The 27,461-nt window shown below is 38.6% G+C and overlaps 1 protein-coding gene across 1 annotated transcript in view; it reads right to left on the bottom strand.

The window, feature by feature from the left end:
• Positions 1 to 5,447: 5,447 nt before the first annotated feature.
• Positions 5,448 to 27,461, bottom strand: part of dnajc10 (DnaJ heat shock protein family (Hsp40) member C10) — a 29,469-nt gene continuing 7,455 nt past the window's right edge. Inside the window, exons 3-23 of the mRNA XM_004917913.4 lie at positions 26,657 to 26,819; positions 24,003 to 24,053; positions 23,272 to 23,354; positions 22,924 to 23,055; positions 21,216 to 21,309; positions 20,665 to 20,742; positions 20,308 to 20,351; positions 18,474 to 18,611; positions 16,857 to 16,946; positions 16,221 to 16,334; positions 15,946 to 16,060; positions 15,524 to 15,651; positions 14,327 to 14,443; positions 13,655 to 13,756; positions 12,812 to 12,958; positions 11,795 to 11,928; positions 10,593 to 10,646; positions 9,885 to 10,032; positions 8,802 to 8,924; positions 8,367 to 8,474; positions 5,448 to 7,848 (exon numbers count right to left, since the gene is read on the bottom strand). Coding sequence (XP_004917970.1) covers positions 7,837 to 7,848; positions 8,367 to 8,474; positions 8,802 to 8,924; positions 9,885 to 10,032; positions 10,593 to 10,646; positions 11,795 to 11,928; positions 12,812 to 12,958; positions 13,655 to 13,756; positions 14,327 to 14,443; positions 15,524 to 15,651; positions 15,946 to 16,060; positions 16,221 to 16,334; positions 16,857 to 16,946; positions 18,474 to 18,611; positions 20,308 to 20,351; positions 20,665 to 20,742; positions 21,216 to 21,309; positions 22,924 to 23,055; positions 23,272 to 23,354; positions 24,003 to 24,053; positions 26,657 to 26,819 — 2,175 coding nt within the window. The 3' untranslated portion in view covers positions 5,448 to 7,836. The remainder of the gene's footprint in view (positions 7,849 to 8,366; positions 8,475 to 8,801; positions 8,925 to 9,884; positions 10,033 to 10,592; positions 10,647 to 11,794; positions 11,929 to 12,811; positions 12,959 to 13,654; positions 13,757 to 14,326; positions 14,444 to 15,523; positions 15,652 to 15,945; positions 16,061 to 16,220; positions 16,335 to 16,856; positions 16,947 to 18,473; positions 18,612 to 20,307; positions 20,352 to 20,664; positions 20,743 to 21,215; positions 21,310 to 22,923; positions 23,056 to 23,271; positions 23,355 to 24,002; positions 24,054 to 26,656; positions 26,820 to 27,461) is intronic.

Raw genomic sequence — 27,461 nt, forward strand, 5'->3', positions numbered from 1 at the left:
TGCAGTGTTCAGAACAATAGGCAGGCAGCATGGCCAGTCTGAGGGTTCACACGCAGGGGAGAAACATTAGGGGTCCAGTGTGATCAGGGGCCCATTTAATTTTCTTTTCCTGTTGTTAATATTTATTTGTGCTGCTGCCTGGGTCTGATTGTGTTGGTGTATGTGTACATGGCCTTCTCCTGTGTGATCAGGGGCCCATTCAATTATTATGAGAATTTTCTTTTCTTTTTTTTTAATGCATGCATATTTTTATTTGTGCAGCTGCTGCCTGGGTATGTCCAATTGCATTTGGCTTTGAGAAGAAGCAAGCGGTGAGTGCATCTATATGCCCTGTTGGATGCGTGCAGATGAGATTCAACATGTGTGCATGTCGGGTCGGGTTCAGTGTGCACCGGTGATGGCACAATGGCACAAACCTGACCTGTACGTGGCTGCTGGGGTGGAGCACCACTTGCTTCTTCTCCCAGCAGTCTGGTACCTGACATGACCAGGTGGATCCAGGCAGCAGCTGCACAAATAAAAAAAAACACACTTATTTAAAAACAAGAAAAGAAAATTCTCACAATACTTGAATGGGTATCTGATTACACTGGATCCCCGGGTTATTGCCTAGAAAAGTGATCCCCAACCAGTGGCTCAGGGGCAACATGTTGCTCACCAACCCTCTTGGATGTTGCTCTCAGTGCCCCCAAACCAGGTAGTTATTTTTGAATTCCTGACTTGGGGGCAAGTTTTGGTTGAATAAATACAAGATTTACTACCATATAAAGCCCCCTGTAAGCTGATAGTGTGCATAGAGGCTGCCTAATAGCCAATCTTAGCCCTTATTTGGCTCCTCCATGAACTTTTATGATGCTTGTGTTGCTCTCCAAGTCTTTTTACATTTGACTGTGGCTCACAAGTAAGAAAGGTTGGGGACCCCTGGCCTAGAAGAACCTTGTATTAATCCACCCCTGCTGCCCCACACAACTTATTCCTTGTTTGATTGAGCGCACGCGGAATGTAAAAAAAAAAAAAAAAGAAAAAACAAAAAGAAAAGAAAAGAAAGAAATATGACCCCCCCCCTTACACATGCAAATAAATGTACAGACCTTCCCAACTATACATGCTTTGGGTAAAAGAATACATTAAGAAGTTTTTAAAATATTTACAATTTTATTAAAAATGAACTTCAAACAGATTTCATGAAAATAGAATGTAACAATTAATTTACTGCATTTTTAGGTATCATCTCTAACATGAACACCTGTTTCAACTTCCAATCCCGACATTTTGGCAAAGGGAGCATATAATAACATTTGCAACCAGGGCCGCTGCTGGGCAAATGGGTGCCCTAAGCAGAAATTTACTTTTGTGCCCCCTCCCCCAAATATTACGGAAGTAAAAATAAAATAATAAAAAAACCACCTACTATAGGGGCCCCACACACAGTGCCCCCATAGACAATGCCCCCATAGTAAGTGCCCCCAATAGCCCCCATAGATTGATTGAACTATCCGGGACAGCGGGATGCGCTATAAAAACTGGCAGGAGTTGGTGCCCTATGCAGACTGAGTACTCTGCTTATAGGGAGCGGCGGCCCTGTTTACAACATAAGGGACATTGGTGCTGTAACGTCAATACTTGTCAATACAGTAAAAGATTTTATCTGCATGTTTATGCATGGTCACTTGCAAAACTTAAAGATAATGGGGCTTGTGCTAAACAATCTTTTTGCCTATTGTTTGAATCACAAAATCCTTATGGTTTCTGTTATTTCTTGCAATACACTGGCCAAAGCTTGAAAATGAAAAGTCAGCGACATTCTACTTCCTGCTCAGAGGAGCACAAACAAAAAAAAATCAGCAGTCCATAGGAAGCTCTCTTTATAAACCAACCCCTCCCTTTCCCCAGCTGCTGCCTTTGTTTGTTTAGAATGAAGTAGAATAACACTTTCAGTCTTTCCCTGTTTGCCCTGTTTAGAGCAAGAAAAATAAAAAAAAACATAGATATTCCCTGAGGCAAAAAGTATGTTCAACGCAAGCCCAATTTATTGCAACATGTTGGTCCCTTAATGAGGCACTAATATAGCATTGACAGCTCACCACTCGCAGTACCACTGCTCACCTGCAGGGCCCAATGCAAGATGTTCCCAGAGGTGGAACAATTCTATCAGTTAAATGAGAAGGAAAGGTGGAATCATTGGAGGAGGGTGCCAAAATTTTAGCGCCCCCCCCCCCCCCCCCACCCAGTGATACATGCAGGCAACCAATCCTCTTCCAACAATGGGTTCCAATCAGTAGAATAGTTTGGGAAAGAATACTTATAATTTCCTATTACTCATAGCTACTCTTTCATAGGGAAGTATCATGGCGTAAGGCTGGTTTATGCATTATATAACCGGAATCCTCAAAGATTTATGTTGCTTTAATTTTTTCCCCTTTTATCAAAACTTTCCTGATACTCAGTTCAGCCATTATTTTCTGCACTGGAATGAACCGTTTCAACGTGGAAAACAAAGGGTGAAATCCAAATAGCTTAACTGAGTGGTTACAATTTGCTTTTTGCTATACGGCTTTTGATAAATCAGTCCCTCAGGGTGAAGACACACAGAGCTACTAGTAGCAGCTACTTTTTCTCAGCTACTAAATATCAGAATATACCCTGCCATAGCCAATAATGAGAATTGCCTCTGCTAAAATACACATAGAGACAATTATCGGTAAATAATCAGCATTGTCTTTTTTAGTAGCCATGACAAGTTGCTGCTACTAGTAGCTCCTTGTGTCGCTCAAACAAAGCAGCAGTTGTATAATGCTTTATGGCAGAGACCTTAGCTATCTTTATCTTTGCAGTGCTCAGGTCTGACATTCTATCTAAGCAGATTATTTACATCACTAGGTGTTTAAATCTTAACGATAACGAGACGTAGATGAGAACATTTTTAATAAAGGGAAACCACTCCACAGGAGTTTTAAAATATGCCATTTTATGTACTGGAATCCTTTTCAGAGCAAATGAAGCCATACTAATGGAAATAATCACACCCCTTTAAATTAAGCAGTTACCAGAAACGCCTAAGCCCATAATCAGTTGAATGTCCAACAGAACTTAAAATAAAACATACAGGTAGTGATACAGCTATTTTAGTAGATAATAGGGAACATATACATACCCAGGGGACCTGCTGCTCTCTGCACTGAGCACTGGATCAAAATTCAAAGCAGGTACAAAGCAAAAGACTAGTTACACTATAATGAGCCTGACGGTGAGGTTTGTAGTTCATTTGGCAGGCACAATGTCAGCCTGTGTGGCGCTACATAGAGCAGATATCAGCATGGAAACACAATAGTATGCATTTTCACAATATCCGCTCCATGCAGTTTCACACAGGCTGACAATGAAGGAACAGGAAGGGGCACATGACCGCATTCACTTTCCCGATTGGATAAAAAATGCAGGCATGGGAAAGCATATGATCTGTCTCTGTGTGCCCCCGGCCTTACAAAAAGCAAATATGTAAACATTTATTAATGAAATTTAGCAGCAAAACCACACAAACTCAGCTCTATTAAGTGTTCCTGGTACAAATGTACAGACATAAAACAAATGCCACTGGGAGGGGGGCAATGTGCTGGGCAGGGTTGGCAAATGCAAAGAACAGAACTTTTCCAAAGATTTCTGCACTGCGTAAGCACTGGGACAGGGGACACCGGGGTGTCACAGACAAGATGGCGGCAGTGCTTACCGGGGTAGATGCTATGCAATTACAGCTGTGCCAGTTTGTTTGTGATCCAAGCTCAAACACTGCCGTACCCCCCCTTCATCAATAGTTATCAGGATATCGAGGGAAGCAAAAAACGTTTGACTCGAAGAGGCGTATTTACTAAAATTCTCATATCCTGCTTTCCGAGAAAACTGTAGCAAAAAAATGTAACGTTTCTGAAAAAAAACTTGAACATTCGAGTGTAAAAATTCGGCAACTAAAACCTGGCGAGCTTAAAAATATATTTTCAACATTAAAACTATTTTACCGGTAATTTCAAGTTTTTTTTTTAAAAACAACTTTTAAAATAAGGAATGGAACAATGTGATTTTCATGGTCTCTTTTCATTGTGTAACTTTGGGTAAAGACACACAGAGCTACTTAGTAGCAGCTACTAAAAGCCAGAAAATCCCCTGCCATAGACAATACTGAGAATTGCCTCTGCTAAAACACATGCAGAGACAATTATCAGTAAATGATCAGCATTGTCAATTTCTGTAGCCATGACAAGTAGTTGCTACTAGTAGCTCTGTGTGTCTTCACCCTTAAGGAGTTTTTCCTTAAATTTGCTAACTATAATAAAAAAAAACAAAAACCATGTTGTTGGAGAAAAATATTTTTTTTTCTGTTAGAACAATCCTAACTGACCTTGACCTTGTAGCTGGCCTTTCAGTGGTCTCTAGCAGAGCAAATAGTAGCTATACACAGTTGCGCTAGGTTTGCCTAGCGGGGCCAGTGCCACATTTTGGGAAACACTCAGCTTGACAACCAGGGACCTTACAGAACCCTTAAAGGAGAAGGAAATGTAACCTGGAGACCACATCAGAGGATAGGTATTAATAACACATAACAGAATGCTCCTACGTTAGCACATCTGCCAGAAAGAAAACACGCAGGACTACACACAGCAGGCAAGCAATGATCCCAGAGGACAATTCATAAGACTATAAAGGTGACCATACACAGGGCAATTCTAGCTGCTGATATCGATCCCTTAGACCGATTTGGCAGCTTATCGGCCTGTGTATGGGCACTAACGACGGGCCGGCCCGACCGACATCTGGCCTGAAATCGGGCAGATCTCCATAGGGCAGGTATGAAAATTAGTTGGATCGGGGACCACATCGACTCATTGATCATTGATGTGGTTCCCGAACCAACGGACACCTATACCGGTTGTTATAATTCAATAGTTTGGCTGAATTAGCCTGATATTGACCCCCATGGGTAATTCAGAACTCTCTGGATAAGGGGTTTCCGTATAAGGGATCCCATACCTGTACTGGAAAAATTCTCAGCAGAAAACAAAGCATTCCCCATAAAAAGCCTCATCAAAGGTGCTGCTTATAGATAATTTTCTATTTAGACACTAATAATTCAAATTGCACTTTTCCAGCATCAATACAAACATTTTCTAACATTACAGTCCTTAAAACAAGGACAAACGGGTTCCTTACTGCACCTGTCCTGCTCAGCCTTACCAGTTTTACTCTAATTCCTTTACTGTGAATACGCTCTATAAAACCACCTGTCACTGCCATTCGTAGCCTTGTGATTACACAGCAGGCAAAGCATTTGTCCCTATAAGCTAAAGGGATATTTTATATTTCTGCTCATCTCAATCACCCTTTGCTAGAGGCCCAGCTACCTGGTCTGAGAGCAGATAACAATTGTGAAAAAATCCAAAAGCCTGACATTGTGCAAATAGCAAATTGTAACAAATAGACTAATGTGATTGGAACAATGAAATCCATCATATAATCAGGACTGCAGTAAGGTCGGAGGAGCTCACTAGTCTATGGGACAATTTAGATCTATAAGACAGAAATAATCTTGTCCTAAATAGAAACACCATCAAGAAATCTTGCTTTAAAGGGGTAGTTCACCTCTAAGTTAACTAATATCTTAAAGAATGACTTATTCCTAGAAACTTTTTAAATGCTCTTTATTATTTATAGTTTCTTTAATTACTTGCCTTCCTCTTGTACATCTTTTTAGCTTTCAAAAGGGAGTAACTGACCCTTACAGCCAATAACCTATTGCTCCATGAGCTTATTCCCTATCTTTCTAGTCGATCTCTCCCTTATTCATAGTTCAGTCTCTCATTCATAACACTGCCTGGTTGCTAAAGTAAAACAAGACCATAGCAACCAGAGAGCTGGTGAAATTCCAAACCAAAGAGCTGCTGAACATAACACTTAATATCTTAAAAACCACAAATAAAAAATGGAAAGCAATTGCAAGAAGTTTGAATATCATTGTGTACATCATATTAAAAGTTAATTTAAAGGTGAACAACCCCTTAAAAAGGCAGATATGGGAGATAATTGTGTAAAAATCTTAAGTGAGGGGAGAAATGTAGGAAAAGATGTCACTGTCATCATACTGTGCAAATCAAACATTATGTTGCTTTGAACTGTTTTGGCTTTATGTTCCCACTTTTATTGTACATGTATGTCTCTTTCACTAGAGAAGCCAGGAAGGTGCTCATACTTGCCCAGTTAATCAGGCTCAGTATATTGCCTCACTGCCTGCTCAATATGTGGGGTAAGATCATAGGAAGCATCCTACCATATCACAATATGTCTCATCAACCAGACATGTCTATTTGCCAATGCCCCTTTCTGTCAGACTGGCATATGTAACAGTGAGAAGAGCAACAGCACTTTTTCATTGCAGATCTACTTGTATTGACAGAATGACAACTACTTATAAAAATGTTTATGTTGGAAAACTCAAACATGGCTTTTAATTAATATCCCTAATAGATTCCCCCCTTTTACAGTCCCAAAGATTTCCATTGTTGATGGCAGTGGTATGCCTTACTGATTAGTATGCTAGAACAATTCCCCATTTCAGTAAAAGGACTTCCTTGATTGGCCGGTATCATGTCTGATTTAATTCAAAGACCCATAACACCCAAGCAGCCAGTGACAGTGGTGGTCATTCATTCCTCTGACCCTCTAATAAAGGCACAATGAACAGAACCATGAAACTAAGGGGAGGAAGGACAATTCTAGGTTTCCCACCTAATAATAATAATTATAATACCACCAAACAATGACTTCCTTCAGGATATCCCCACAATAGCACAGAGCACTGCTGCACAACTTATTATATATAGCGGGGCCCATTATGTCTCATATAGCAAATTCAATGATGTCATACAGTGAAGTTTATGGAGCCCTTGAACAGACTGGAGTCTGTAAGAATCATTTGGAGGGCCACATTCATCCTACAGGCCTCCCATTGTACGACCTCTGGCATAGAGAAACAGGCACGGGACATTGTAACAAACTTGTCTGTGCTTCTGCACCAAGTATAAAGCATGAAGACTTAAAGAGTATTAGCATAAACATGAAAATAACGTAATGTGACTAAGGGGCACATTTATGAAACACTTATTTTTAACAAGCATTAATCATGCTTGATGAAAATTTTTTAACAATGACCCAATATTTAATTTCTGCAGTGGAACATGCTATTTTCTGGGTTTCTGAATAACTAAGAATTGTATTTCCCACACCCCTCTCCAATCAATTATTCATCAGGATCCAAATGCCAAAATGAGTCCTTATAGCATGGCTGCCATCTATTTTTCCTCTATTCAGTAACCCACCAACGTTTCACAAAGCAGTCAGGATAAAAAAAAAAAAAAAATTACTAAACCAATAAAAGATCAAGTCTATAAACTTCCCCTTTAAGAGTTAACCTTCCACCGGAACATGCTAGATGTCCAAGAGCTGGATTCCAAAGTAGGTTGCAACTAGATCAACAGGAGAGCTACTATTTCCTCTAGTGCTACAGTGCTTCCAGGTCGGTGAGAAGGTAAATTGCACTTCAGTTTAGCATTATAAAATGTACATGAAATCTGAAAAAGATCCAAAATGGAAGAGGAATAATCCAGTTTGAGCGATTTGATGTCAAATAATGGAAGAGGCGAGAAGTCTTCCCTTCAGCAGCTGTTTCCCACTTGTGTTGCACTCAGACTGCCAGCATGTCCATTTATCCCTATATTAATCTCTTCATAAATGATCCACAGAATTTCATCAGTAAAGTCCAATCTAAAATACCTTAACCATTAGCATTCATCACAATTCATCCTTAAAAAAAAAAAAAGAACAGTATTTGTCATTACAATATCCATAGAAAGAGGTTTAATCATTACAAAATAAAGCTGCATTGGTTGGATGCACCACTCTCCAGATAAAGTCTGGATGCTAATGAGTGAAATGATACCTGTATCATACAACACAGCACTCAGAGGGATGTTTTAATAAAAAGTATTTTATTTATAAATCTGGCCCTTGGGCTGGGAACTGCCCTTTGGACGCTGGAGCTCAATTATCCCGACAAAGAAGCAGCAGTTTGACAGTGAGAGTGAAACATAGTAAAGGGCCTCAATAGACAAATAATGTCAGTGGAGGTCAGTGACCCCGACAACAGATAGCATATTCAGTTGCAAGTTGGCAGCTATCAGGAGAATAGCAAAGCTAATAGCTCAAAAACCTTGCCAGAAAATGTCTTAGCAGATGCCCAAACCCTTTGGTCAGAGCTTTAGTTTTGTGGCAATAGTAAGGCACTGTGTGAGTATAGTGTTTCTCTACAGCATTGAACTCACCTTATTCTTTGATCCCATCACCTGTTTAATTGCTTCTATTCTTCCTGTTATGATTTGGGCTATTTCTTTTGCATCTTTGGTGTTTATTTGTTCCCCGAACAAATCTTTCTGCAAGGCAAAAATAGGTAGTAAGATCCAAAAGGCGGACTTTCTGTCCTTTATTTTCCCAGAGAAGAGGAAGCCGAGTGTACAATTTAACGCTATAACCAGACACACACTGCAGCCCTGCAGAAACTGAAAAGTCTGCAACTACAGTGGGCAAAACCCCCTTTAATGTTCTTCATTCAGCCAATGGACTGGATGCTAACCCACATCTGAAAGCTTTTAGAATGACAATTGTTTTTGTCAACATAATTACAAGACAAAAAGATACTATAGTTTTCTGTGATCAAATCAGAAATCCATTGAGATGGTTAGTAAATGCAAATATATTACCTGCTTTAATCCTGTATAAGGGTACAGCCTAACAGTTGGATATGCATTGACGGATACATAATTGCAGAGATACTCATGGGCCTGACAGTTCACTTTTCCAGCTTTAATTTTACCTTTAACAGTCTGGGGGAAGAAAAAAAGATTGAGATTTATATTTCATTCAGACACTTAAGTGAAATGAGTTGCAAAAATTAATACAAGCTTCAGCTTATAGAAATAAGTGAATTTCTGTATTTTACTAGTGAGTCTATACCCGCTCAATTGGCGAGGCTGACAAATGAATGGATCTTTCCTAGATATGCCCACCTTAAGGGTGGGCAATATTGGGCTCATTCGATTATTTGGCCCTCTGGGCAAACGACTGGGTCACAGCAAAGGAAATCGGGGACGAGGCCCACATCAATGAGTTCTGTGGTCCTCACCTTGACTTGTCAGGCAGGGTTCATTGGAGGCCCCCAACATGGGCAGATAAGCTGCTGACTTGGCTTGAAGGGGCCGAATGGGCAGCTTAAGTCTGCATGTGTGTGGCCACCTTAAGATCCCAAACACTACAAGATAGTTAAGGGTGGCAGAACTGTAATTTTATACTTTCACGGTGCAGCAAAATCACTTTCTGATTTCCTACAGGAAGATTTAGGGCTCTGGCACACGGGGAGATTAGTCGCCCGCAACAAATCTCCCTGTTCGCGGGTGACTAATCTCCCCGAAATGCCATTCCACTGGCGAAAATGTAAATCGAGGCAACTTCCGCGATTTCACTGAAATCGCGCCGCCGCGTATGCCATCCCACAGGCGATTTACATATTCGCAGGTGGGATGGCATTTCAGGGAGATTAGTCGCCCGCGAACAGGGAGATTTGTCGTGGGCGACTAATCTCCCCGTGTGCCAGAGCCCTAAGGCGTACAAACACAGTAAGAAAGATCAGTAAGTCAGAAACAGATTACCTGTATCATTTACTGTATCATTATTCTACAAAATTTACAGCCCTACAAACAACAGAGGCGCAGAAAAGTGCTGCTTTGTGTTCCTTGTAAAGGACAGTAATGTTGCACAAACCTCAAGCATCCAATGCTAATACTTACTCTTGCTAGCAATTCAAATTCTGGAGCAAAGTTCTGGCATGGGCCACACCAGGGGGCATAGAAATCTATGACCCAGTGATCTTTTCCATCGATCACATGTGTATAAAAATCCTCTGGGGTTAGGTCAAATGATGCTTTAGGCAGGTACCTGTGTGGCAGTGGTGTGGAAGGAAAGAAGACAATTTTATTAAAATGTTGCCATAAACTAAAGTCAAAATTCCATTATAACCTTCTTGTAAATGCCAGGATGCATGTAAATATTACTGGCACCAGAGGAAGATCTAAAAAGGGAGATGAAAAGGGGAAACAGAATATAGTATGATGTTTGGAGGAAAAGGAAATGAGAGCAAATTGTAGTATCTTGATGAACACCAGCTCCAAATTACAAATCGTAATATAAGATGAAGGTTTTATGTCCATGAACAGGAAATGGTAGAGACAGAAAAACAGCAACACAAATAACTGACTCAGTTGTTAACAGGAGATGAAGATAACCCAGCCCCCCCCCCCCCCCCGGAGTACAGATATTTAATTAAATGCTACACTAAACAGACAAATCAGCACTTCCCATCACAAAAGTCACCCAGCACGCAGAGAACATTAAAAGCTTTAATAAACTAAACGCACATTCAAAAATTCAGAAGGATTTAAATAATTAAATTATATCAAAAACAAGGTAAAGAAAAACCATATCAACATGTAACTTACATAAGTGCCCAACTTCTAAGTGACTGTGAATCTCTGTGCCAGCCAGTATATCGACTAAAAGAAGCAAACATGGAGATAAATATGCTAAATAAGTGACTGTACACTTCACAGTAGAACATCTCTGTTAAAAATGTATCGGTATATAAACAAATACAATACACATGCCATAAACTATTTGTAAAATATATATCACTAAATTATTTCTTATTTTTTATTCAATATTTAAATCATTTTTAGCCGACTTAAGTTATGGAGATCCAAATTACGGAAAGATCCCTTATCCGGAAAACCCCAGGTCCCGAGCATTCTGGATAACAGGTCCCATACCTGTATATGTATAACTGTAGTTTATTTATTATAAGAACTAGCTACAATTCAAAATATTATATGACAGAGTTCCAATGCCAGTATAAAAGCACTTAATCTGCAGCCTTCCTTCCTTTAAAATGGTCATAGGGCACTCTGTAGCCTGTAAAATATAGCCCCATAAACTGTGCTTATTTATGTCATGCGTGCAGTATAACTCACTAAAATGTCTTTGTCAACCTCTGTTTTATAAAACGAAGACGTTAGTCCTGAACCTGTGGCTTGCGTACGCAAGTGGTCATAGAAAAAAAATATAAATTTAAATAATATTTATATTTATTACAGAAATTACATTACTTGCTATAGATTCTACATAAGGCTGTATTACAATAGGACTCTTTAGTCATGATATGCATCTGCCAACATTATTGGTATATGGGGATGGATTCTATATAGGATAGCTCCTTGCTCACTTATGGCACAGCGGCTATAGGTCCTTATGAAGGTCATTGTTACCTAACATAAGGACAGAAACAGAAGGAAACCAAGGGTTGATTTGCAAACCTGAACTAAGTGGGCAAGATGCCAAAGAAGGTCACGATAGTGCATTTTTTTGCACTTTGCACACTGTGTTTCTGTGTGTGCAAATAGCTGCCTGCATTAACCAGTGCTTCCTCAGGGTTTCCTTCCCTACATCCCACCATCCTGAGTTGTAAGGCAGGAGTGGCAGGATGTGCAGTCTGTATGGAGGCTGAGCTCTGGATTTTTCATCTGGCACTCAGTGCAGCATCCAGGGGGCGCAACTGTATAGGAAATGAGCACTAAAGGGTGCACTCACACACCTATGCCATCCCAGGGTCTTAAATTACCCCTATAAGTTGAAATGATTAACTCACTAGAAGTTATATGGGGAATTCGTTTTTACTGGGTAAAGTCGAATCTCTGGAAAGGCATTTACACGTTCTTGAGAGCAGAATACGTTGTACTTCTGGCAATCCACACTTCCAACGCTGATATAGCCATTTAAAAGCTTTAAGGGAAAAAAATAGGAATTTGTTACCATTAATGACACAATAAAACAGGTTTATCCCTGGCTTATAATAAATATTTCCAAGTTACTGAACAGCACAATATAGTACAATATATAGGTATAGGCTATGTTACAGAGCCTTATTTACATATCTGTACAAGTGACTGAAGCCTTTGGTAGATACTAATAAAACAGTTTTGGCCTGATTTATGGCTTCTGAACACCACAATCTTCAGACAGAGTAATAAAAAGGAATACTGTCACAACTGTTCATTGCTGTTGCAGGAGAGCCCTTGGCTTGCATTTCAGGCTGGGGCTTTTGGTTTTAAGGAGCTAACGGAGTGTAGCTGTACAGGGGCTAGCTGGTACATTGTTCTGTCAGTGATAGGTTAAAGGTTCTTGGTTAATGAATTACAATTAGTTTAAATACTTAATTTAACAGCTGCTGCCATTCCCTTACCAAGCTTCTTCATGGTTGCCAGTTTTTAGACCCACTAGGTCTATCGAGTCCTGCCCCATAAGCCCACCAAAAAAAGTTTTTTTTAATACAATGATTTCCAGAAACCAGTGCCACTCCTGGCATAAAGCAAGGTGAAAGGCACAGGGTACTCCCTGCATTTGCAATGCAGACTCACCAAGGTCTGCGCACAGGTAAGGTGGGCGTGGGGTAGAGGTGGGATGAAACTGGTTTGGCCACATCAGGCAGCATTTGGGTCAGAAATGCCCTAGCTAAAAATCATGCAGAATTAACTGAACTTTATATGTAAATGCATATGAGCTATTTTCAATTTCTGGTGTTACTGCTCCTTTAAACTTAATTTATGAATTAAATTAAGGCGCAATAAACAGGCGCAACCTGCTAAACTCTCTCTCGAGATCATACCCTTGCCATGCGTTTCCACTCTGGCATCAGAGCTTGGCACGGCCCACACCATGGAGCGTAGAAATCCACCATCCAGACCTCATCTCTTCTCACCAGTGAATTAAAAGTCTCCGGTGTGAGAGTGACAACTGAAGGATTACGAAGGTCCTAAATGATAAAGAATGAATGAAATCAGTCTTTAAAACATCAAGGGGGTAATGCCATAATAGGGGAAAAATTGCTTTAGGCCTAGCCAACCAACCAATCAGCAGTAAATAAATATTATATATATATATATACACACACACATACATACATATCCTTAAAAGGGTAGTTCACCTTAAAAATAAGCTTCAATACTTCAATTTGATTTAGACAGCAGTATTCAAAGTTCCCCCACCACCATCAAAAAGCATTGAGAATTGCAAACATGAAATAAGCAGAATTGGGAAACTAATCATTCAGAATCAATTTGTAAATGATCTGTACACTTTACCCTGCATTCGATTATGCAGAATAATAACTGGGACTGCTCATCTCTAGGGTTATCCAATAAAATAAAAAGAATAGAGATTTTACTACAAGCAAAGAAAGGGCTCCTTTAATGCAAATGCAGTGCAGTAATGGAATTCTGTATCAAGGGAGGTTGCATCAAAAGGTTCATTGGTTGGGTTTAAGAATGTTTTTGCTGACTTTTTAGTATAAAAGGGCAGATATACTTAGTTATAATTCATTATAATTAATAATAATTATTATAATGCATTATAAGTGATTTTTTCCTTATTCTAGATGCAACAGAGCAGTAGCACAAACTGACAACTGGCTGTATAACCTCTGGGGCCAGCAATGACAATGGAAACATACCTCTATAAACTCAAGAATCTCTTCAGCATTATTATGGCCGTCATATTCATGGATAATGGACTGGTTAAACACTACTGTTGTGGGATATGCTCTTATGTCGTGCTGTGAAAAATAAAAATGAAAAAAGGAAAACAATAAGTAAGCTTTTATTTTCCTTAGGCTTGATCAGAGGTTTGATTAAGTACATTGATGAGTAAGTATGAGTATATGAATATGAGAGGGCCTGAATAAAAAGACAAGTAATAATAACAATAATTGTAGCCTCGCAGAGCAACAGATTTTTGGCTGTGGGGTCAGTGACCCCCATTTAAAAGCTGAACAGTGGCAGAAGAGGAAGGAAAATAATTCCAAACCTATAACAAATAATAAAGACCACTTGCAAATTGCTAAAAATAGGACATTCCATAACATACTAAAAAGTTATCTTAAAGGTACACTATTATTTTACATGACAAAGAGTCTGAGAGAACAGCAAAAAAAAAACTCCACAACACATAGATGGACTTCATCAGAATATGCAGAAAAATGTTCAAAGTCTAAATCACTGGAGGATGCCATTTTGTTAGGCACAGAAATGTTCCCTTAGGCTTCCCCTACAGAAAACTCCTCCTGGTCTAGAGAGTTCAGAGAGAGGTGATGGCCAAGTGATCAAATCCCTGATCCCCTGCTTACCATGTTGCAGAGTCCTTCATGGATGGTACAGTCCAAAGTTCCAAACTTTATCTGGCCAAAAAGACTTTTAGATGCTTTCCTGAGTTCTGGCAGCAATGCACGGCATGGAGGGCACCACTAAGGAAGACAACAGTTTATAAGGATTTTTTCATTGGGTTATAAAAAGAATTATTAAAAATAACAATATTTAATAAAAATATTAAAATGTTGTCCTAATAAGGTATTGGATTTTATGTATGCTTTAGGTGTGCTTACATGGAAGCCTTTACTACAAAGCATGAGAGCAGGATTCCAAATCAGAGTTACAGTAAAAACTGGATAGATCTGTGCTACCACATGTTACTTCTCATGTAGAAACACCAAGAGGGCTGTGGAGGGACTTCAAAGATAAATCAGATATTAATAGGGGCCAGGGAAAGAACATTGGCCAATAACCCTTTTTTGTATATTTCCTGCCCATTCCATTAGACATTCTCAACAGGCACCAATAATCCCTGATGGCTCACCCCATGATCATTATGCACACAAAGGAGCAGTAAGTAGAAGCTATATCTCCTAATAGCGAGGCCTAAACCTACAGTATAACACAAGCAGCTGGGTCTTAAAGGAGAAAGAAAGGTAAAAACTAAGTAAGCTTTATCAGAAAGGTCTATGTAAATACAGCCATAAGCACTCACAGAAACGCTGCACTGACTTTTCTGAAAAAAGATTAATTGTGTCTGTAATTCCTGTGCCAGAGACATGCAGCTTTCTGCTCCCTGCTCTTTCCTGCTCCCCCCTCCCTCAAGAATGCTAAGAGCTCACTCCCCCCCCTTAGGAATGTGGATCTGAGCCAATCAGCAGGAAGCTGACTCAGTCTTACTAACTGAGCATGTTCACTTGGTCTGGGTGTCTGTGCAGGAGTGAGGCATTATGGGAACTTTCTTTACACAGCTCAGCGTTTTTTCTTCCTGTTTGGCTTCTGATCAACTGAACAGGAGAAATATGGGGAGACTTAAGGGCACTACTGAGACAACTGAAGGTATGCCTGCAGCTTGAGATTAACTCTTTATTAGCCTTTCCTTCTCCTTTAAGGCAAAGTACATTTTTATCTCCTAGAATTATGTAATGAAAAAGAAATATGCAAACAGGAAGAAATGGTAATTAAATATGGAATATGTTATCAAAGATAAAAACTTTACCCATTACTGTACTTACAGGAGCAAAGAAGTCAACAAGCCAAGCATCTGTGTCTTTTCCTGGAAAATTTGTGGGTCCCAGTGTAATGACATGGGAACTGACACTTTCTTTGGCAAAAGAGACCAAATCATACAGCTGCACTTTCCCTTAAAAACAATAAAAGAAAATGGTTATGACCTGATCACAGGGTTGCAACAAATAACTGAGGCCTAAGAAAATATTTACACATACACATAGATGTGTTATTTGCACCAAGTAAGGTGTGTTCTTATAATTTGCTGTCTATATGACGTGTATTACAAAAGTAAGAAAATTAGCCATTTTTGTAGCATATAAAAATAACCGATTTGTTATTGCAAATTAGACAGTTTTGGTGAGGTTTGCCCTGTTTATATAGAAGCATCCTGATGAAATGTAATAGTATTCTCCCATTTTCTTACCATGGTGTATTTCATAGGCGCTAATGCCTTTCCCTTTGAATGCAGCAATACATGGCTTGTGAATATAAAGATGACTGCAAATTGAAGGGCTGGAATGACAGTCAAACTTGCCAACCTACAGATCAGGGAAGTAAACAAAAAAACAAAAGGTATAATTTTGAAAGGTAAGCACATAACTGAAGCTTTTTCTTAAAGGTACGTGGGGCCCTTTCCAGCCAGCTGAAATGCACCACGAATCTCCTTTTGCCATTAACAGTGTGGGAAAAGTCACCCACCTGGACATTTTCACTACGGAGAAGAACACTCAGCTTCTTGAACTCTGGAAGAATCGAGTGCTCAGTTGTTCCAAAAGTAAAGAAAATAAGCCAGCGATGATGGGATAACCTGCCCTTAAAAAATATAAAATATACATTCAAAATGTGGTTTAGAATAGTTCATTTCATGCTCACGGATCTTAATTAAACAGTAAGTGTCTCATTTACCCATGTTTTGTGTAATTGTATATGCATCTTGTGAATGTTTGTTGACTTTTTGGGGTTTAAGAGGAAAACTAAAAATGAGGATGGCAAGAAATGCTATTTTATACACTGAGCTTATTTCAGCGTCTTTATAGTAGTAATGATCCAGGACTTTAAAGTTGTCATAGGAGTGCCCCATCTTGGATTTTGTCAGGGGTGTCAGTGACACACACATGCTCAATGTGTTCAGGGCAGCTACTGAGAAGCTAAGCTTAGGGGCTGTCACAACTATATAAAATATATTGTGCGTTGGTCCCTAAGCTCAGGTAAGTGACAGCAACACAGAGCATTTGCAGGGACTCAGCAGACAAGAAGATGGGGAGCTACTGGGGGCACAGATCATCCCTGCTAAGGGAATGCTTGGGCTGGTACAAACCCCGCATTTTTGTTTACCTGTAAAGATTCTGGAGAAATAGTTTCCAAATCAGGAAGGCGATTAAGCACATCTTTATAGATCTCTCTTGCATCTAAAGAATCAAGAAACTAGAAAGAAAAAAAAGGCAGGATTAGCAGACAACAAATTTACTCTTAGTTTGAAGAATTTTTACAGCAACATTACGAGTGATAATTATGGTTTTGTGGTGACAGTATTAGATACAAGTTAGCAATGCACTGCGCAGAGCAGAGATCATGGCTTGTCGCGCCGAGTACAAAAGTTTCAGATTCATTCAAGCTTCGGTATCGTGACTTTCCTTGGGCCAGGTTGGAGCTGCAGAGTGCCATTGAGCCCTATGGGAGACTTTCCTTGGGCCAGGTTGGAGCTGCAGAGTGCCATTGAGCCCTATGGGAGACTTTCCTTGGGCCAGGTTGGAGCTGCAGATTGCCACTGTTTCCTATGGGAGACTTTCCTTGGGCCAGGTTGGAGCTGCAGAGTGCCATTGAGCCCTATGGGAGACTTTCCTTGGGCCAGGTTGGAGCCGCAGAGTGCCATTGAGCCCTATGGGAGACTTTCCTTGGGCCAGGTTGGAGCTGCAGAGTGCCATTGAGCCATATGGGAGACTTTCCTTGGGCCAGGTTGGAGCTGCAGAGTGCCATTGAGCCCTATGGGAGACTTTCCTTGGGCCGGGTTGGAGCTGCAGAGTGCCATTGAGCCCTATGGGAGACTTTCCTTGGGCCAGGTTGCAGAAGGATCAAAGTCGGAAAACTTTTCCTGCATTTTACGATCGTTCAGATATGAAAATTTTGTGACTTTCGGATCGCCAATACAATATTATCGTGACCAATACGATTTTTTCATAAGCATATTCATGATATTTGCGATCTTAAGAAATTATCGTATCCAATCCGAATTTATCCTATTCGGGATTCAAACTCGCGTTTTCATGAATGTGCCCCTATGAGTCAGCTTCCTGCCGATTGACTCAGATCCACATTCCTAAGGGGGGGGGGGAGTGAGTTCTTAGCATTCTTGAGGGGGGGGGGGGGGAAGAGCAGAGAACAGAAAGCTGTGTGTCTCTGGCACAGGAATTACAGACACAACTAATGTTTTTTCAGAGAAGTCAGTGCAGCGTTTCTGTGAGTGCTTATGGCTGTATTTACATAGACCTTTCTGATAAAGCTTACTTAGTTTTTACCTTTCTTTCTCCTTTAATGCACAAAATGTCTTAATGTACTATATATATATATATATATATATATATATATATATATATATATATATATATATATATATATATATATATATATATATATATATATATATATATATATATAGATAATGGGTGAGTGCAGGGGACCTCTTGCCCTTGTCTGTACAACCTCAGTGATGTCAGACTATACCAAAAGTCATTAGGTCTCAAGCTTCTTTGGCGTCTTGTAAAGGAATTATAACACAACAGGAGGGCTATTTGAAGTGCTAAGGTAGTCTGTTATCAGCCAGCCTAAAAAAAAGGCTAATAAAATGAGGCCATTACTGTAACAACCACAGTTGTTGATAGGCCAAGAACATTGTTTTGCACACTATGCTATGTTTCGGTTACATACGACATGCTACATAAATATATATATTACCAAAACATCGCCTTTCTCCTTGTCCATTAATGTGGAACCAGGTGGGAAGTAAACGGTAACACTTGCAGTAATTTCCAAATTGTCACAGAGATCAGCCTGGGTAGCACAGTCCATCCATCCCACATTGGCAAGACCTTCCTAATAAACAAAGGAAAAGGAAATGATTAGAGAATTACACTGCAGCGGCAATATCTGAAAAGGCTTTGGATTATTGGATGATGTTACTGGCTTATCTTTTCTTATCTCTTCATGGAGATGACAGGTAGTTCAATACAATGCAATTTAAAACCAGAATTTTTCCTATACCTTTATCATCACTTCGCATCACTACAACATTAATGACTCCTGCTGCGGAGGTTTCTCATTAGACTAGCTCATGGTCAGAAACTGACAGCTGGTTGGCGCTATTGTGACAAAATTTATATGAATATATTTCCAGTACATATATACCTTAAAGGGGACATGTCACCCAGACATAAAAAGCTTTTACATAACATTAATATGTAAATTAAACATAAAGCCAAATTCTTTTTTTTTTTTACATCACACATCAATACCCATTATAAAGGCATTTAAAAATTCCAGTTGTCAATCATATATTGCTTGCCCCACCTCTCTATGCCTTAGCATAAAGGCAGGGCAGACAATTACTTTCACTTTCCATTCAGCACTCATTTTCCCCTTCCTCCTCACCATCTAATTGTGTAGCCTTTGTATGGGCATGTACATATGGTCCTCAATTTTGGGGTGATACAAAGCTTGCCTTAATAACAGTGTCCACAAAATGGTACCTAAATGATTCCAAAACTGAAGGAAACACTACTTACATTATTTTTATAGTGTACGTTAAGTATATTTTGTTTAACAAACAACAAAAAAGAATGGAATTATTTCTTAGGGTGACAGGTCCCCTTCAATATCTTGGAATTAAAAAATGGAAAAAAAGATTGTAAATTGCAAAGGTGCTTAGAATAGAACTCATTTTTTCATTCACTTATTTTAAAGGTTTACTTATCCTTTAAATGTTACCTTCAGTCTGGTACAGTGAGCTACATGCATAACAACATTTCTATGCTAATTCTTTATTGGGTTTTAGCGGCCCTTTAATTTGTATACATATTCTTGGCATTCACTGTTGCTACTGAATATACGAAAAGGGAAAATACAATGAGACAGAACTTTCCATATAATCGTGGAGATTGTTAGATCTGTCTTAATAAGCTTGTCGTTATGTGTAGTGAACAATGTATGCCTTATTGCTAAATATAGGGATATTATAAGTCAGCGAGGAGTTCCATGACCATATAAAGGGTACAAGGCTATGTTTTTATAAAGGTCATGGAAGTCTGAGGTGACTTCCAATATCCCCATATTTTACAACAGGGGGTACATTATTATTTGTTAATACAGGTATGGGATCCCTTATCCAGAAACCCATTATTCAGAAAGCTCCGAATTATGGAATGCCATCTCCCATAGACTCCATTTTAATCAATAATACAGAATTTTAAAACGGATTTCCTTTTTTTCTGTATTAATAAAACAGTACCTTGTAATTGATCCCAATTAGAATATAAATAATCCTTATTGGGTGCAAAACAATCCCAACGTTTTATTGATTTTTTAGTAGACTTAAGGTATGGAGATCCAAATTACAGAAAGATCCCTTATCCAGAATACCCTTGGTCCCGAGCATTCTGGATAACGGGTCCTATACCTGTATACAAGTTTTGGTTTGTCACACGACAGAAATTACATCACTAAGCACCATTTATAAGGATATAATTTACAGGATATTCAGGGCTCTTGTCTTATTATGAAAAGGATTACTGACCAGCATTCCTGCAAGCTTTAACCTTGTTTGTGAAGTTAGGCAATCTGTAATAAAAACAATATCAATTTTAATTGCATGTGTTGGAAAAAGGACATGGTTCAGATGTAGAGAGAAACGGAAGTTGTAGTAGATATAAAAAGTATCCATTAAACCCTGTTTTCATTCTTTTTATGCTTACAGCTTAACTTCAGTGTAACCATTTACAAAAAAACATATTTTTTTACTCTTTTACAAACTCAAAGACATGCTAATAAGGGTATTTTCCAGTCAGTGGATAGCCCTCTTTCATAATGTTTCATTGTTATAAATGATTTTTACTAATGTGCATTGTGGGTAGGAGAAAGAACAGAATATTACCTCCTATATCACTACAGAAAGTGATTAGCCAGCCAACACCAGAAGAGAAGGCATTCTCTATGGAACTTCTGAAGTTTCCTTAAAGAATAAACAAATAAAAATAAGAACATGTAATTAAATACAGAAATATTGTCTTGTGCACCAAACTGGTTTAAAGTATGAAATAAACTTTATATATGTGTATTACATATAAAGGCAAATAATACAATAATTGTAAGTAAAACTCATCACTGTGATCATTTTATGTTAGTAATTTATTAAAATTAGTAGTAATGATTAGGCCACTGCTCTAGTGACATTCCTCAGCAACAGCAAACAACTGGGGTCATTTCTCAACATTGAGCAAATTTGCACCTGGGCAGTAACCCTTAGCAACACATGATTAATTAGCTTTTTTAAAACAGCTGCAGACAGAACAATGAAAGCAACAATTTGATTGGTTGCTATGGGTTACTGCCCAGGTGCAGATTTGCCCAGTCTTGATAAATGAGCCCCACTGACACAAGGGCACCTGGCCACTACCTGTATTTTAAGGATAAAGACAGACTTACCTGCCCATAATTCTTTTACAGTACTGGAAACATACGGCATTGCAAACCTAACCAGTTGATCTTTGGAACGTTCCCCATGGTACTTAACTGGATTCTAATTAAAAAAATAAATAAAAATAAAGGATGTATTTGTTTACATTATAGTGAATCTTAACTACATTCTGTGCATAAAGCACCAGTGCCTGAAGCATCTAGCTGCTGCAAGGTGTGTCTGTATTTGCCTGGCACAAATACTGTGTAAAATTTGACTATTCATAAATATGTATAACGTGTCAACATATTCTGCAGCACTGCACAATGTATAGAAATATACAGATTAAATACATAGCCATATGTCATATATCAGCCGATGCAGGAGGTAACAGGACCTAGTCAATATGGCTTACAGTGTTAAAGGATAAGTAAGCCTTTAAAATAAGTGAATGTAAACTGAATAAAAGTCCTGTTCTAAGCACTTTTGCAATTTACATTCATTTTATTTTTTTATTAAGGGGAATGTGTACTGTTAATTTAAACAAATATTGTTCCAACAGCACCACCTGCTGGTACATTTTGGACCATGATGTAGTCAAGAAAATTGTTGTCCTTATGGAAAATTAGAAACCACAGATAACTTTTCTCACAACTTTCCTAACTGACCAGCAGGTGGCACTGTTCCATTCAATCAAATTAAAAGTACACATGCTTCTTAATGGACACGTCAATCCCAAAAATAAGTTTTTGCCTAATAAAAGAAAACATAATTCTAAGCAACTTTCCAATACGAATTTATTAAAAATGTAAATTAAATTAAAAAGGTCAGTCTCCTCCAGCAGGACAGGTCTGTCAGTCTGCAGCTTGTGTTACATTGTTTCAAATACCAGAGCCACCAGGGCAGAAAATAGAAAAGGAAAGACACACACTGCTTTTAATAGCAATTATATAGACAAATAACGCAAAAACCATTACAAATGAGTAATGAATGTATATTGCAAAGTTGCTTAGAATTTTGGTTTCTTTAATTAGGCAAAAAATTATATTCTGGGTTGACTTTAATATCTTTGTATATTTGCAAAACTGCTTAAAACAACACTCTCATCAATTGTATATTCACTTAATTTAAAGGTTTACTTATCCTTCAAAGGAGAAACAAGACATGAAGATAGGCAGAAACGAGCAAAGTGAGAGGTTTGGCACTGAGCACTGCACCTAGCAGGTGCCATATCATGCATATTGAAGGAATGTTAGGCTACATGAAGCATCACCAAAGAAATGTGTTTGAGAGATTGGAAGTCTATAAAGTTCAGAGATGTAGGGTAGGAAAGAGTTGTGAACCACATTGGATGTCTAACCATTAGCTTAAATTTTATCTTGAAAGGAAGAGAAATAATAACAATTGCTAAAGTGTGTGAACCTGGCAGCTGCATATATTATTATCCAGCCACCATGAATCCTTCATTCTAAATACAAGAACCACTTTTGTCGAATATATAACATGTTTGGGCTGCCACCGGGAGCAATGAGTGTTGTAACTCTGTTTGGAACACAATCAAAGCTCACTTTGAACACAACTTGAAAATAAACCTTCATACAAACCCAAAACAGAAAAAGCTCCAACCCCTAGTGCGCAGACAAATGACAAGATTGCTGACCACTCTTGTCACTCTAAAATACTTAGACTTAATCATCAAAGAGTTCCCAATATATTTTAGGCCATTGTTATATTTACCATTCCAGCTTTGTAAATGCAGAGACTTGGGTAGCCATTAATTCCTTGGCTTCTACAGAGCCCTCTGTTATCACCACAGTTAACTGCTCCTATTCGGAGGAGTCCATCCATTTCTTTGGCAAACTTTCGCCACTAAAAAATAAAAAAATACATTTAAAATAAATGTTGCGTGCAATGATAAGTGGCTGCACTGTTGATAAGAATTCTTACAGCTGAGTGTTTCTGCCTGCATTTCCCCTGCATTGGATCTTCATACATTCCAGTGCAGGGGACAGGGGCAAGAAACACAGCCCTGTATTTCACTATGTGATTGTATACATTGTAATAGCCCTAACACAGTATTCCTACCGTTGGTGCCAGAGTGTGACAATGTGAACATCCAGGTGAATAGAAATTGATGAACCACACCTCTCCTGAATTGACTGCACCATCTGAAAGCAAAGATATGAGTTACATTTATTAAGCTCTATTATGGCTTTAACATTAGAGCCTAGAGTTTCAGGGCGAATACAGATGTATAATTGTTCCACATGCTGCAGCTTTGTTCTGTCCACCCAAGCACAACCACATTGGCTAACACCTAAGACAAAATACTTATTCAAGGTCTGTTTGTAGCTATCAGATGAAAATGTTTCTTATTTGTGTGATGTGCTTCAAAATAGGCCCTGGCATTTCCAGTACACAGAGGCCCAAACAGCTCCCCACCAGCCAAATAAATAGTGACTGTCTATGGCATCTTACAGCAGCCCCTCTGGAATTTGCCAGAACCTACAGACTGCCAGTCTGCGCCTGGTTCACCAGCGCCATTACAGTGTCTGGCTTCAATGTCAATAGTGAAAATAAGAGTAACTCAATCACGAAAGTTGCAAGGCAGGGAGCGTATCATTTATTAAGACATAACAATCCTTAGGGAAAAGTTATTTTTTCTTGTTTTCCAGATAAGGGATCTTTCCGTAATTTGGACATCGATACAAAAAAATCATTTAAACATTAATTAAACCCAGTATGATCGTTTGCCTCCACTAAGGATTCATTATATCTAAGTAGGTACACTGAAACAAAGGCTGTTTTTCACTTACCAAACTCTGCTCTATCCAAAGTGACAATTTCCAGGTCATCATCATAAATACCTTAAGAGGGAAAACACAAAAAAAAAAAAAAAAAAGAAGAGGATTAAATAACTGTCAGTACAAATCCGAAACCTAAAATTAAGACTTATTCATTTTTTCATATCAATTTTGTTCTACATTCAGATATCTCATATGAAATTTGTGCAACATGTTCTCTGCATATTTCTTCCCCCTTGTGGAGAACCAGCAGTGTTTGTTGACAAAGTCACATGTCACAGTTACAAGTAAATCTGTGGAAGAAGATCTATTACACAGAGCCTTTGTAGTGTAGAGGATGACAAAAGTCAAGACAAGACATACTGTTTTGCTCCACTGCAGTTATGAATCTTTGGATAAATTATGTGCAGGTCTAGCAAAACTGCCCAAGGAAGACAGACTTAGTGCAATATCTGGTTTAGAACCAGCCCAAGAGATGTTCAAATGCAGCTTGGCCCAGAGTTTGATTAAGGCCAATCTTAAAAAAAAAAAAAAAATCTTAAAAAAAAGTCCTGCACTCCAAAGATGGCTTGATAAAGGAGCGGGATGCTCTGAAACGTTGCTGTGTGTTTTTCTATGTGATTTTAACAATAAAGTATTTGGTGTGCAGGAGTTTTTTGGTGGACTTTGTATGTGAGCCTTTAAGGCTAAGTTCTTTTGCACCCAGAGTTTTAAGCAGTACTTTTCTTTGGTGTGTATATATATATATATAAGTCCAAAGCAACAGGCGCTCACGTCTAGTACTGTGTAAGTTGGCCTGGGTGCAGTATAAGAAATAAGTATCAAGTATGCAAAAAATAGATGCTGCACTCGCAGGACTTAGTGAAGAAAAAATAGTTTCCTTGGGCAACAGAAGAAGGAAGATTTAAAATTTGGCACCCCCCAGTAACTTTAACTTTACTTCTCTCAATACTTAAATAAAATGGAGCAATATGTTCCTGCCCTTTTACTTTCCTGTACCCCATATAAGGGGCCATCTGGGCTGCCAACCAGAAACTTTGGGCCACATACAAGTTATTTATATGGGCCCTCATGAATACAAGTGTGGGTACCAATATTTTGGCCACGCCCCTTGTGTGTGCCCTATAAACAGGTGATGTTACTCTATAATAAGCAGTTCATATAAAGAGTTCCATTAATGTATGTGCCAAATAACAGTCAGTTTATTGAGGGTTTGAACCCTACCCACCTAAATGCCCATCGCACTTCTATGCCTGTCATTGTTTTATATGTTACGTTAAGTTTCTAGGCAGTTTTTGAGCAAGTTACGTAAATTGCATTAGTTCTGGCACAACTTTATATGTAAGTTATGCAATTTGCATAACTTTTGTGTTGCTAACAGCCCCCCGTCTCCCCCAATGGCAACCTTCTGTGTTTTGCCTTGTTTGCTACTTTGTATTCACTGGCTGCCGCTGGTCTTTGTAATCTGTAGCTTCCACTTTACATTATTGATAGTGCATCCTCGTCTTGACTGAATTTAAAACCAAGAAAGCCCTAGAGGTTCTAACAACAAACCAAACTGCACGAACCACAAGAACTGTAGAGGGATAAAGATTTAACAGACAGAGTTCACTTAAAAAAAAAAATACATTTATCGTCGACCTGTATAAATAATGCTTATTTTAAAAGCATTTTTCCCTGTGGCACAAGCCATGTATATAGAAAACAGGTTACAATTCTCTGAGTAACAACGCTCTCTTTCTGCAGGAGATTCTGCCTCTGAAGCAATATAAAGCATTACATTGTGCTAAACTCTGGAGCAGCAACAAACTGTTCTAAAATTCCCCTGATTAACCTCTAGCAGGGACTTCTAATATTACAAATGGTTGCAGTTCTGTACCCTGGGAGAATACCTGCTCCTATCTGAACTTTCATTAAATGCAAATGTATCATTCAAAAAGCCAAATTCATCTGGGCCCACAATGAGATGCCTGCTGAAGTAGAACAAGGCAATCAAACTCAGCAACAATAACCTGAAAGGTAAAACACAGTAACATCCGGCTTGGTGAGGGCACATGAATGCTTTCTAAGAACAGAGAAAGTACATGAAAACTGTGGATCGATGCTGCAGGACTTTATTTTATATTTTGTACAGTTTAAATAATATACAAAAGCCATAAATAACCTGTAAGGATGTTAGACATTGTAAATGTAAAAATAGAAAGGTTTATTACCTTTCTATTTTTATATTTACATGTATAGTCCTATGGACTATTACAATATATATTGTAAGTGATTTATTATATTTGTTATCTCTCACTCCACATAGTAAGTGTGGGACGTTTTAAAGTAAGGAATTCTCAGTAATAAATGATATCAAATATTTTGCTTTTTGGATTAAGCGTACCCGATTGATTTGTCTTTTAATTTAATCATTGGAACACCTTCCCAATATTTGGGAACCATTTTATGACCTGTGTCAGTGGTTTATATCTAATTCACCATATGCATATACTGTCCTGGCTAAAACCAAAACATAGAACCCCAAAGCTCCAAAGCTAGTTACTGTGCCACCATTTTGGTACCCACTGATCCAACAGACCCACACAGGTAAAACTAATTCCTAAAACACAGTTCATTATTTACTTCATAAATGAATCAGCAGTTAAGATTAGTTAGGTACATACCAAAATCGTATTGGTAGAAACTCCAGCTCTCGTATCCTCCTTGCTGTTGGTCATCAAGGCCTTTCTCTCCATATTTATCATACTTCTTTCTGAGATCTTCATCTTTTAACACTTCATATGCCCGGTTTATTTTTAAAAATTTATCATGCGCTTGTGGATCATTCTGCAGCAAGAGACATAATTAGATGCATTTTTGGTTACTTTAACTGTCTATATAGGAATAACACCCTTAAAATTATTTGTAAAAGACCAATTGCTTTTATTCCAACAGTATGGATTGGCGTCACCTTTTAACATATGCTTAGCTTTCTGTGTGACTTCTGTGTGAGTTTTGTATCAGCTGAGGTACTGAAAGCTCTCCACCACCCCCTCTCCTAGCCAACAGGACTAAGCCCACCAATGTTATGGTAATAGTAATAATTTCCTGCTGTGTTTTACATGATTAGGAAAGACCATAATGGAAAGAAAAAGGATACCCCAGGCCCATGACTATCATTAGAATGTACTATTTTTGGAAAAATGCACTGTGCGCTGCCCTGCGGTGTGAGGATATTAAGCCCCCTAACAATAAATAAAATAATATCATAAGTTAGTCACAATCTGAGCCAGGTAGTGTAGATTTCTTACCCGTAGTATAGGTGGGTCCGGGTGCTCATGCCCCAGACCTTCAGCTTAGGAAGCCATAAATCACATGGAAAAATATGAGCAGGCACTCCGATTCCCAACACATTTCAGTGTCAAACAGCCACAGTCATATTTGAAGTTAAAAGTGTATAATTTTTTATTTTAATCCATATATAAAAAA

The sequence above is a fragment of the Xenopus tropicalis genome, chromosome 9 (assembly GCF_000004195.4).
Source record: "Xenopus tropicalis strain Nigerian chromosome 9, UCB_Xtro_10.0, whole genome shotgun sequence".
Classification (NCBI taxonomy): domain Eukaryota; kingdom Metazoa; phylum Chordata; class Amphibia; order Anura; family Pipidae; genus Xenopus; species Xenopus tropicalis.